The 12589-nt window shown below is 45.3% G+C and overlaps 1 protein-coding gene across 10 annotated transcripts in view; it reads left to right on the forward strand.

The window, feature by feature from the left end:
* The window catches only part of TJP1 (tight junction protein 1), a 343097-nt gene that overhangs the window by 16124 nt on the left and 314384 nt on the right, over window positions 1-12589 (forward strand). For 8 of the 10 annotated variants that reach the window (XR_007475411.1, XM_049705658.1, XM_049705651.1 and 5 more), the window contains exon 2: window positions 3441-3564. Coding sequence is in view for 9 of the 10 variants with exons in the window: in XM_049705658.1 (XP_049561615.1) it covers window positions 3441-3564 (124 nt within the window). In the remaining variant the exon portion in view is untranslated. Of the gene's footprint in view, window positions 1-2384; window positions 2649-3440; window positions 3565-4187; window positions 4362-12589 lie in introns of those variants that run through there. The other 2 variants (XM_049705653.1, XM_049705655.1) reach the window with 2 other exon arrangements.

Genomic DNA, 12589 nt, shown 5'->3' on the forward strand with positions numbered 1-12589 from the left:
AATTTAAAATGTTGATAAGTCAAAAATGGCCTGAATATCTATTACAGTAATCATTTAACTTTTTAGGTAAGGGTCAATTACACAGTGAGTTTTGTTTATTTGTTGCTTAATTTTTTTCTTGTAAATAAATAACCTTGGCTGAAAAGGAAAAGGGAGAGGGAAAAGGATCAGGTGGAGTATTAGTTGTATCTTTAACATTTTAATTCTTTAAAAAATTTTGAAGCATATCCTGGGCATATATCCAGAGAAAACCATAACTTGAAAAGATACATATACCCCAATGTTCATTGCCACACTATTTACCATAGCCAAGACATGGAAACAACCTAAGTATCCATTAACAGATGAATGGATAGGAAGATGTGGTATATATATACAATGGAATATTACTCAGTTATAAAAAGAATGAAATAATGCCATTTTTGCAGCACCATGGATGGACCTAGAGATTATCATACTAAGTGAAGTAAGCCAGACAGGGAAAGAAAAATATCATATGATATCACTTATTTGTGGAATCTAAGAAAAAAAAGATACAAATGAACTTATCTACAAAACAGAAATAGACCCATAGGCATAGAAAACAAACTTATGGTTACCAAAGGCGGAAGGGGGTGGAGGAATAATTTAGGAGTTTGGGATTAACAGATACACACTACTATATATAAAATAGATAACCAACAAGGACCTTCAGTATAGCACAGGGAACTATACTCAATACTTTGTAATAACCTATATAGGAAAATTATCTGAAAAAGAATATATATATATATATATACACATATATATAACTGAATCACTTTGCTGGACACCTGAAACTAACACAACATTGTAAATCAACTATACTTAAATTTAAAAAGTAACAAAAAAATTCTGAAGCATATGTATGAAAATGTTAACACTTGTTAAATACAGAGTTAGAAACATGGCTATTTCTTATATTTCTTATATTATTTTCTATACTTTTCTGCATATTTGAACATGTTCCTCAGCAAAAATAAAAATAGAAGTATTTGAATTGTAAAAGAAATAATCTGATTGTGGTGGTGGTTACACAAATCTGTACTGACGACAGCATTTTATAGAACTATACAAGAACCACAAAAAACCCACAAAAAAATGAGTGCATGTAAAAACTAGTACAATCTGAATAACGTCTATAGGTTAGTACTGTGCCAATATCAGTTTTCTGGTTTGAATGGTTGATTCATTATTCAATACATAACTAGGATTATGTAAAACATTATCATTGGAGGAAGCAGAGTGAAGGGTACATGGGAGCTCTCTGTATTATATTTACAACTTCTACTCGAGCCTAAAACTGCTTGAAAATTAAAAGTTGTAAAAAAAAAATGTAGCAATAGCATTATCAGAATTTAACTGGAGAGATTATTTTTCAAAAATCAAATTCTAAAATGTTCAACTTCTTTTGCTACCTGAATTTCATGTCAACAGTCAGAATTTAGAGTTTTAAAGTAATTTTTGTAGGTGATTCCATAGGTATAATTCTGGGCTATTCTGTAAGTTCTTTGCAGAGGTTCACTTCCTTCCAGCATGGGTTGACCTACCTGTGCTCCATGGGGCTCACCCTTTGTAGGTGCCCAGGAGGGGCTGCTTTATGATGGGCTATCACGACACCTCCCTTCAGAAGGAAATCCATCTCCTCTCGCTGTATGGGGGTAGAATCAGCCTGTGTAAATGCCTAGGAGGTCTTGCCATCCTTAGAATACACACAAGGCCAGCTGCCATCACTAGACATACATACTATAAACAAATATGTCCCAGGGTGACCACACGGGAAAGGATCCAAGTTAGCAGTTATGCTTCGCAGCATCTGCGAAGGCAAAACGATCTAATTGGTGTAAAGGTGGAGGCATGAAGTTACTGTATTTCACTCAGTATCAACAGCTAATGAGATCCCAGGGCCCAGGAGCACTACAGTGTCCTATGTTTTATGGCCGTATTATATATATATATATATATACATATATATATACATTTATACATATATATATGTATATATAAAATATATTTATTTATTTATCGGCGGCATCAGATCTTAGCTGTGGCACGTGGGATCTTTCATTGCGGTGTGAGGGCTCTTTGTGGTGTGCGGGCTTCTCTCTAGTTGAGGCACACGGGCTCCAGAACGTGTGAGCTCTGTAGTTGTGGCGCCTGGGCTCAGTAGTTGCAGCGCACGGGCTCAGCTGCCCCGCGGCATGTAGGATCTTAGTTCCCTGACCAGGGATAGAACCCGTGTCCCCTGCACTGGAAGGCGGATTCTTTACCACAGGGCCACCAGGGAAGTCCCTGTGTCCACATTTTAATGTTCTTTGCGGAAGCACTAGTTGTTACAACAGGTCATTTGTGCCCATAGAGATGAAAAGAGTGCCTGACACCCCTAACTACGGGGGAGAACCCCACACACAGGGCGAGAGGCTCATCCCTACGGCCCCTTAAAGGCGGGCACTGCGTTTCTCCTATTCCCACCCTGGTGCACTGGGAGAACAGGCAGGATCTAGAACTGGAAGGACCATGTAAGTGTGAGCAGAGTCAGCCTCTCGCTCAGCCCGGTTCTTGGGTGGACCCTTCCACCGCGATGCGATTCCTTGTGGCCACACAGATCACGACATGCCTGCACCTGGCAGGTATGTGACCGCCGGGAGGATGCGGGCTGCCTTCCAGGAGCGGGAGGGGGAGGGGGACATGACAAAGCAGGAGCACGTGAGCGCGAGGGCCGGTGCAGGCGGGGGGGGGGGGGGGGGGGGGGGGCAGAGAGGTCGGCAGGTGGCCTTGGATGCTGAAGGGGCCCCACGGAGGGTGTTACATCAGCTCTTTGCTAGGGAAGATGGCGTCTTGTGACGGATGGGAGGTGGGACAGAGAGGCTTGTAGGGAACGAAGTCTCAGAGGCTTTGAATCGGGCGTGCAGTAAAGCTGCTGCCCCAAATCACAGTCGGGTCCCAGAGAGGAAGAAGATGAGCTTTCCTGGCGAACCTGACGTGCCTCTGCCTCCCAAACCCGCACAGGCCGTGGGGGTCCTGGGTCAGCAGCTCGGGAGAAGCCACATTTGAAAGGGATCCTGGCTCCTCCTTTTCCTTCTTCTCTGTTTGCATGAAACCCATTTGTACATATTGCAAGGAATGTGAGTATTTATTTACTCCAAAGCCCTGTGCTCAGAAAAATACCGACATGGGCTTTTGAAAAACGCCCTTTCTTCCCAGCCCCAAGGAGCAATTGAAGGACTTATAATCATCCGTATGTCAATGAACTAACAGGCGTTTGTTTAGAAAAGTGTGGCCTGAATCCTGTTTGCCCTTCTCTGCCCTATTGAAACGGCCATGTCTCCAGCAAGAGATGACTTTAGCGAAGGGAAGCAAGGCAGGGATGAGTGGGAGAGCGTCTTGCCAGAACTGTGATTCCTGTTTATGTTACAATGCAGAGCAGACCCGCAGGATCCTGCAAGATGTAGCTGCTGCAGAGGAAAAAGCAAGGGTTGGAACTCAGCCCGAACCTAGCAGTGTCCTTGAGACTGAGGATCGAGAAAGTCTTCAATTATTTAACAAGTATGTTCACATTCTGCGTGTGTTTGCAGCTTTTGAAAAGTCCTATGTTTTTCTTTTCCGCTTTCTTCCTCCCTGTGTAGCTCTGATTTCACCCTGACCCCTGACCATTTACAAATCGTTCTGCTGATGCCCATATCTTCGAGGATGTGCCCAGGCCACTGTGTGGCTTCTTGGGTTGTTCCACGGTATAGAAAAATGGTTCTTGGAGAGCACATGAATCTCAGACCCTGGATGCCATGGAAGCACGCTCCTAATTGCCCCAGGGTTTTGTTCCTTATTGGGAACTGCACTTTCAGAGCCTCCCGGATAACTCTGCATTTCAGTGGTAAAATTCTAACATCTGAATGTCCTGGATGCAGTGGGGAGTTCCCTGGTGGCCTAGTGGGAAGGATTCCGGGCTTTCACTGCTGTGGCCTGGGATCAATCCTTGGTCAGGGAACTGAGATCCCACAAACCACACAGCGCAGCCAAAAAAAAAAATAATAATAAGAATTGTGCAGTGATCCACTAAAATGTGTTCTAATGCTTTCCCCCTCAAAAAAACCCTGAATTTTGAACTTTTTATGGGACGTTCTGGAAGTATTCTAATATGAGTGGCCCTCGTCTGCTTCTCCGGCTCACAGGTTACGTATGTTATGCGCTACAATGAAACTTGGACTGTGCTCAGCCTTCACGGCTATTTCTTGCCGATACAGACCCTGATGGGAAGGATTTGAATAAACCGAGAACCGAACGCAACTGTCAAAATGGTTTCTACTCCAGGCAAAATCCTTCCCCCTCCAAAAGGCATGAAAAATGTAAACCATCCATTTTCTTTAATTTGCTTATGGCTTGCTTATAAATAGCTACATTGTGATAATTAGTAAGCATTGTGGGAAAAGTACACAGGCCAACATTTAATGTATTTAATTAGCGTATGTAATCGATTTTTCCATTCATAGGGCTTATTAACTTAAATATGTACTTGGGGCCTCATTATCATAGTCTATTCACTTGGAAAGTATACATCCTGCTTTTGATCCTTTTTCTGGCTGCGTGGAGAACCCATTTAGTCTTGGGGCAAAGCTCTCCGGGGTCCCTGAGACTGACCTGGGTGGGCTTGGGTTCCCTGTGATGAACACTCCTCCTGCAGGTGAGCCCCCTCTGTGGAGAGCGCAGTGTCCTCCCAGCTGTGTCCAGCAGGCCCAAGGCCGGCCCCCAGGCATCCCAGCCCTTCCCAGAACAGGATCCAGAGCGGCAGATGCCTGCAGTGTTTGTCAAAGAGGTGATTTTTGTTTCATTCCCCATCTACTTCTTGTTTTCAGTAAGGCGAAAGGATACACACACGCGCGTGCACACACACACACACACACACACACCCCTACGGAGAAAGAGAGAGAGAAATTTATTTTAAGGAATTGGCTTGTGCATTTGTGGGAGCTGGCAAGTCCAAAACCCACAGGGCAAGCCCTAGCAGGGTGGGAATCCAGATCAGACTTGATGTTGAGGCTTGAGTCGGAATTCCACAGGGCAGCAGGCTGGAAACCCTGGCAGGTTTCTATGTTGCAATCTTAAGGAGAATTACTTCTATTTCAGGAAGGCTTTGTCTTTATTCTTTATTCATGTGATTGGGTGAGGCTCACCCACACTACGGAAGGGTAACCTGCTTTACTCGAAGTCCACTGGTTTAGATGTTAATCACACCTAAGAAATATCCTTACAGCCACGTCTAGACTGGTGTTTGACGAAACACCTGGGCACCGCGGCCTAGACAAGTTCACACATAAAAATAAGCATCGCCAAGTATTGTGTAGCCCTGGGCAAGCTGTTTAACCTCTCCATCCCTGAGTTTCTCTTGTGGAAAACGAGAATAATAAACAGTAGCTGGCTCATCAAGTACTGGGGGGAGAGAGGGTTAAATGCACAAAAATGCATGAAGCAGCCTCTCCTGATCCATTCTTCCCTCTTTGTGCCCAGACTACTCTGTGCCCGGCATGTTGTTGGCGCTCAACTCATGCTAAGACTCGGCCGCCTGCTCACTGCGTCCTCCTCTTGGCTTCTCTTTCCGATTAAGACAACGGTCCAGTCCGGGGCTGCCAGCATCTCCTCTGTGCATCTGGCCACTCTGCGCCCTCAGTCCCCCTGGGCCTGAGGCCCATGCACTGAGTTAATACGATCAGTAGAACATCCTGGTTTCGACTTTCTGTCTTGTGTGCAAACACAGCGTCTCGATTATGGTTTCTTGACCCCTCCTGCCTTTCCCTGAGGCCTAGATCCTTCTTTCTTGTCTCCCTTTCCTTTTTTGCCCCCGGACCCCCACCCAGGGGTAATGTAAGGATGGAAAGAAGGTCCTTGGGTCATAACTTCTTGTCAGACCCCAAGAGAGCGGGAGCTCTGAGCTCCAAAGCAGCCACCCTGCGGTCGTGCTTTCTTTGAGCTGCTAAGGCTTTGGCTTTTCCTGATTCCTGGGGAGGCTCAACACCTTCTCTTTTTCCTCCATTCCCCAGGGCCATGTCTGTGTGGATACAGGTGCACGTGGGGCGAGACGTGCCCTGGAGTGGTCTAGGTGCGTCTCCCCCTGCCCCCAGCCTCAGGCCCTTCTGAGCTGAAGACTGAGCTCATGACTTTAGCCATTTCCCGAGGAAAAGTTGCGGCCGACCCCACCCATATCTCTAGATTGGCCCTTCTCTCCAGAGCCGTGACCTATGCTCTCACCAGCCTCCCCTGACCTGTTCTTCCCTTCTGCGCATTGCTTGTCTTCTCTCTGACCTCACTGTCCTTTCCTAGCCTGAAATTCTAAACGGGGTACCCCCAACCCTGCTGGAGAGCATGTGGAGAACCTTCCCCGCTGGGCCATCACTGGACTTTCTGTCTGTGTTGGTTTATCATTTTATCATCACTCCCTCTGTGTTCACTGTTTATTGCTAACAATTTCTGCAGACTCCCAACTGTATCTTGCCATGATTTAAAGAGTTAAAATGGCCCTACATATTGGATAAACATGCTCTACATTCTAGAACAATAGTTATGTCTGTTAGGTTAACCTGCAACGTGCATAACCTAAATCCTATTTGCGTTAGAAAACAACCTATAATATGTCGATTTTTCTGCATCTGTGAAACACTGGTCTAAAATAATAATTGATCATCTCCTACTCATGTTGAATAGAGTCCTGTGAAAAATACACCTCATTAGGTTATTTCATCACAATAGTGATGACAGTAGGTATTATTAAGCACCTGTATGGCCAGCTCCTAAATATGCCTCTTGAGAAGGGCAGTAATATGATCATTCCTCTCCCCAAATTTATATCCAGGTTCTGTGAATTAATGAATAAGTTAGAGATGCACTATGTGATTTTATTAGGAGGTGGGGAAAGTGTCTTTCCTGTCTGAGTTTTGCCACACTAGCAGCAAAATCAACTTGGGTTCCACCAACTGTTAGAAGACATTTCATCCACGCGTACGTCTGCTGCACAGCGGTTGTGGCGAAGGGCCTGCTCTGTGCCCGGTGGGGTCACCGTTCTCCCCTCACCCTCCTGCTCACCTTCGGCAGAGGAGGCTGGAGCAGGACCTCTACCCCAGCGCAGAAGTCAGGCTGGAGTGGAGGCCCTGGAAGTGGGTCCTCCCACTCAGCCCTGGGACCTGATTTCAGAAAAAGTACCCCGCATGCTTCGTGATGTTTCTCTCTCCCTTCCGTGAAGGGCTAGAGAGAGGGGATTGACTTGGACACAGCAAGTGTGTGCTTTTCTCCTTTTTCTGTTCATTCACCTGCCAAAAAAAGAACACCCCTTGCTCACAGACACATATACTGAAGAAAAAGACAACGAAAGAGAGAGGATGTCTTAATTTTAAGCCTCATCAGGGATAACCTCAATGTTTAAGAGCAGAGACTAAATCAGAGATTCTTCCCCCCCTACCCACACACAGCACTGTGAATTCACCAAGGCAACAGTATCCAGGACCTGCGACTCCACCCGTGAGAAGGCAGCAGCAGTCCTGAGGACGCCCAGATGGCATCCCAGACACAGGCAGCAGGCAGGCTGCATCTGGATGAGGCCGCCGGAGGCGGGGAGGAGCCCAGCTGACACTGTGTTTCTGTTTACAATCATTAAATGCATTGAAAAGGGACAATGAGGGATGAACGGAAAGGAATGCTGGGCGTGTCCTATACCTAAATATTTCACTCATGAGGGACAAGCCTCACCTCTGGCGTCAGGTCATAATTCTCAGGTGGGTCTGGATGCTCCCGCGGAGTTCTGAGGACACTCTCATCACACACCCACAAGCCCCCTCGGGGCACAGTCGTTTTCCATGCGTTATCTTAACTCCTCTCCCCACACCTCAAAGTGCGATTATCCCCAAGTGGCAGGTTTAGGAGCTGAGGCTCAGGGCTGAAGGCACTGGCTCCAGGCCCCTGGTTCTGTACCCTTTCCAGAGGCCCACGGCTTCCAAGGACCTGGCGCTCCTCCTTCACAGGGTGTGTGCGGGATGCAAGCCCCAAGACTCGGCTGGCCTGCTTCTTAGCACACCTACCGATGGAAGGAAACACCTACACCTACAGATGGAAGGTCTCCTGCCCACCAGGCCTCACTGTGGATTGGGAACGGCCAAACCACCCATGTGGGGTCCACACTTTTTCGTTGATCAAGCCCTTGGGAATCTCACTCTAAAATTTCCTCCACTGTCCAGCAACACACCTGGGCAGCCAGGATGTGACCCTCCCCGGGGATGGGACCCTCAGCTCTGTTTCCACACACTCTGGCCCCTATTTTCATGCTTCTCAGAATAGATGGGTTGTTTCCCCTCACACCTCTCCTGCCCCCCGGCCCCCCAGCACACACGCTCACAAAAAGGAATCTTTTACATCCACGTTTTCCTTCTCAGAGCCCAGCACAGCCTGGGACGGAGCTCACGGCTTGGTCTGCAGTGAGGTGAAAGCTTGCCCATCCTGGGCCCAGGTCTCCACACACCCGGCTTGGCTTCCTCACCGCCCCCCCACACACACCCCGGTTCCTCTTGAACCTATTCTGCAGCCCGCTTCCCTCCCCCTGCCCCTCCCATAAAGATCCCCCCCCTCCATCCCTGGCCTTCTCCTTGCTGTTCCCGGATGTGCTCCCCGCCCCTCTCCATCCCTGGCCTTCGCCTCGGCTGTTCCCGGATGCGCTCCCCCCTCCCACCCCACTCTTCCTGCTCCCCCGCGGGATCCCGGTCCTGGTGGTTCTCTTGATGACCTTGTGGGCCTCTACCCATCACTCCCCAACTGGCATCTCCTCCCTGAAGCCCAGTCCCATCCGCTGCCTCCAGCCTAAGAGGCAACCCAAACGATGCTAGCCAAGCACCTGGGAACTGGCCCCTGCCAAGTGCCATGCCCACGACTGCTTAGGGCTCAGCAAATGGCACTTCTGTCCAAAGTCTTTGGACAGTCGCCCTGGCTTCCCTTCCCCTCATCCCACGTCCCAGCCCCAGCTGTTCCCGGGATCTGACTGCTCCTCACCACGCGGCCAAGTCCAACCACCCGCACCTGGAGGCTGTGGGGCTTCCTAACCCGCCCTGCTTGGTCCTGGACCCACAACCCATGGTGCCACAGCAGAGAGAGACAGATTATAAATGCGTCAATCAGTCACTGCCTGGCTTAAAGGCCCCTAGGGGCCTCCATAACACCAAGATAAAGTCCTTGCTCCTCAAAATGGCCTTGGAGGCCCTGGCCCTGGCCCCTGGATACCTCCCTTCCTTCCCCCAGGGCTGCAGGCTCATCAGCCTTTGGCTGGTTCTCCTCCTGGCTCAGGACTCCACCCTCCTGTCTTCCCTGGAACAGCCGCCAACACCCCCTACGCAGCAGAGGGGTGGGGCGGCTTCTTTCTGACCCTCACGTACCTGTACCTCTCGGGAGGACTTTCTTAGCACTCCTTCTAGAACTGTGCCACTCCCACCTCTAGAAGTATCCATCCCTCATTCTGCCTTATTTTCTTCAAGCACTCCCTGATGCATTGCATGTTTTGTTTCTTTGTTCGTTTGTTTTCTCCCAGTAGAATGCAAGCTCTGTGAGGATAGAGATTTTATTTTGTTCACGGCTGTATCCCTAGTTCTTAGAGCAGTGCCTGGAGCACAGTAGGTGCTCAATAAATATTTGTTATAATAAATAATAAAAAATATTGAACAGAGGTTTAATAAGATGCATCAAAATACCAATTTCCCCACTGATGATAGAGATCAAGGTTAGTGAAGTATGGCAGTGGACCAAATCCAACCCGCAGCCTGTTTTTGTAAATAAAACTTTATTGGAAAACAGGCACATCTGCTCATTTGCATAAAGTTTATGGCTGCTTTCATGCTGCCACTAAAGTTGAGTAGTTGTGAGAAAGACTGCACTTAGCTGCTCTTTTACAAAAGCATTCACTATTTAAACACTGTAACCTGTTCTCTTCTTTTTAAGGAAATTAAGATTGAATGTGAGAATTTCTCTCACATTCAATAAATCACATCACTGTATGGTATAAGTTATATCTCCATAATACACATGAAGGTTGTTTAAAGATTTGTTAAGTCAGTAAGCAAAATAGAATAGACAACATTGTGAATTTTAAAAATAATTTCAGGCCTAGTCATTAACATTTTTTCTTCAGACCCTTTATTGTTGAGAAGGACATCTAATAGATTAAATTAGGTTTACCCATGCCAAACAAATCAATGGCTCTTTTATAAAACAAGGCTTGAAGCAAGAGAAAAATGATAGATTCACATTGAATCTTGTCTATGTTTAAAATACAGTGAGCCCCATATGTCTGAAAATGTGCTTATAATTAGAAATATTGGTAAACTAAGTGTAAGTGCCTTGTTATATCTGAATTTGATCAGAAAGTGTCCAAATTACCCATAATACTCTCAGCTATGCCCTCAAGTTGTCATAGAAACAACTATCCCTTTAAACATTTTTTTCACCCTCCATAAATCTCATTAAATAAAGATAATTGTGACACCTACCATGTCAAAAGCATTTGATTTTCAGATTGCACTTGAAGAAATGCACAAATTACACTTGTTCAGAGTAAGAAAAAAACAAAGCAGTACTCAATATTCTATGGTATAACTCAAGACAGATAAGACAGATTGCAGTAATTATTGTGAGAAAAGTAACCACAGTACTTGTTCAATATCCTAAAACAAAATTTACTGAGAATCCATATTGGACATGTCTGAGACCCTGGAACATTTTAAAATTTCATATAAGCTACTGGAACCTGCTTACCTTATCTATATTAATGCACTTCATCACCCTAAACAAATTTTGAGTGATAAAAGATGCCTTTCTCCTTTCACCTTTTTGATAGTTTACAGTCATGGTGTGTGTCATCCACTATGGACCTGGATTTGCCAATTTCAGGCTGAGGTAAACCAGTCCTCCTTTAACACCAGGATGGAGCTATATCATCACCACTAGGTGGTGCTCTGCAATAGTTAGTAAATTCCACAGTGTTTAAACTTGGCATTGACAGTGATTCTTTTCTTCAAGGAATGAATCACTCTTAATGCGTTTTTGCCATTCTCATCAGCACTATCTACTGCTCTCCTAACTTTAATTTGCTAAATCACCCTATTTTGAAGCAATGATGGCCTTTGACTCATACTGAAATCTCTGATGTAAAGTTCTTTAGGTTAAATAACATGTGGGCTTCTGAGAAGTGCTATTAATTCTCTCTTTTCTTTCACAATTAACTTCAAGTGAAACAATATTGTAAAGGAATGTGAACGACACTTTTTGCAGCCAACTAAGCAATTAAAAGCAAAGACAAATGAGCATTAACAAAAACCTAAATTCACCGTTCTTCGTGGTATCTGTAGTTGACATCTAAAGCTTTTGTTTATTTTCATTGCTAAGTCTTGTATGGCAAGTATGTTTTTGGTAGAGAGGATGAATTTTGTCTTTATCAGTGTGGTACAAGCAACCAGGCTCTGGTTAATACACTGTTTAATGGAAGCCGTTCCTAGGAGCCTCTCTGATGGACGTTAGTACTGGGCTCTGTCACCCAGGAGAACACAGTGGTTTCGCTCCAGAGAGCTTTTGAAGGCAACTTCACTCTGGGCTGCTACATTTTTCCATGTTTCATTGGGAAAAAAATTCTGCACCATTATGTGTGAAGGTCATTCTGGTGTTGATCTGTAATAGGTATATATAGTTCCTCTCATTTGTGGTCAACCGGTAAGAACGATGGTTCTCTAAAGCCTGAGTCGGTTTACCTCAACTTCCAGTAACTCCATTAGAACAAATTTCTCCCCTGCAAACAACTCAGCATATAAATAGTCTGCGTGAGGACGGATAGCAAAATAATATAGACAGAATCTGTTAAATAGGAAATACATTGAATTGGCATATTGCAAAATTAAATAACTGAAAAGTTATGTTTAAATTTTACCTCTTTCTGTATTTCCTTCATGAAAAAGCATGTCCCAGTATTGATTAATCATTTAGTTCAAAACCTTGAGAAAGAATTCTTGAGTAATTTATAGATATCTATATGTCTTTATCCATTTGGGTTGTTATAACAAAATACCCTCAGCTAGGTGGCGTATAAAGAACAAAAGTTTATTTTTCACAGTTCTGGAGAATGGGACGCCCAAGATCAAGGTGTTGGCAGACTCAGTGTCTGGTGAGAGCTTCTTGATTCATAGATAGCTGTTTTCTCTCTGTCTCCTCATGTGGCAGAAGGGACGAGGAAGCTCTCTGGGGTCCCTTTTGTAAGGGCACCTAATCACCTCCCTAAGGCTCTACCTCCTAATACCCTCAGGTATTAGGAGGTAGAATTTCAACATAGAATTGGTGGGAGAGACATAAGCATTCAGACCATAGGAATATATATATATATATATATATATGTGTGTGTGTGTATATATATATATATATATATATATATATAAAATTAAAGAATACAGGCAAGTTTTTCTTTGTGTTTTTTTTGTTGTTTTTGGCTGTGTTAGGTCTTCACTGCTGTGCACGGGTTTTCTCTAGTTGCGGTGAGCAGGGGCTACTCTTCGTTGCAGTGCATGGG

This window comes from Orcinus orca, chromosome 2 (genome assembly GCF_937001465.1).
Source record: "Orcinus orca chromosome 2, mOrcOrc1.1, whole genome shotgun sequence".
Taxonomy (NCBI): Eukaryota; Metazoa; Chordata; class Mammalia; order Artiodactyla; family Delphinidae; genus Orcinus; species Orcinus orca.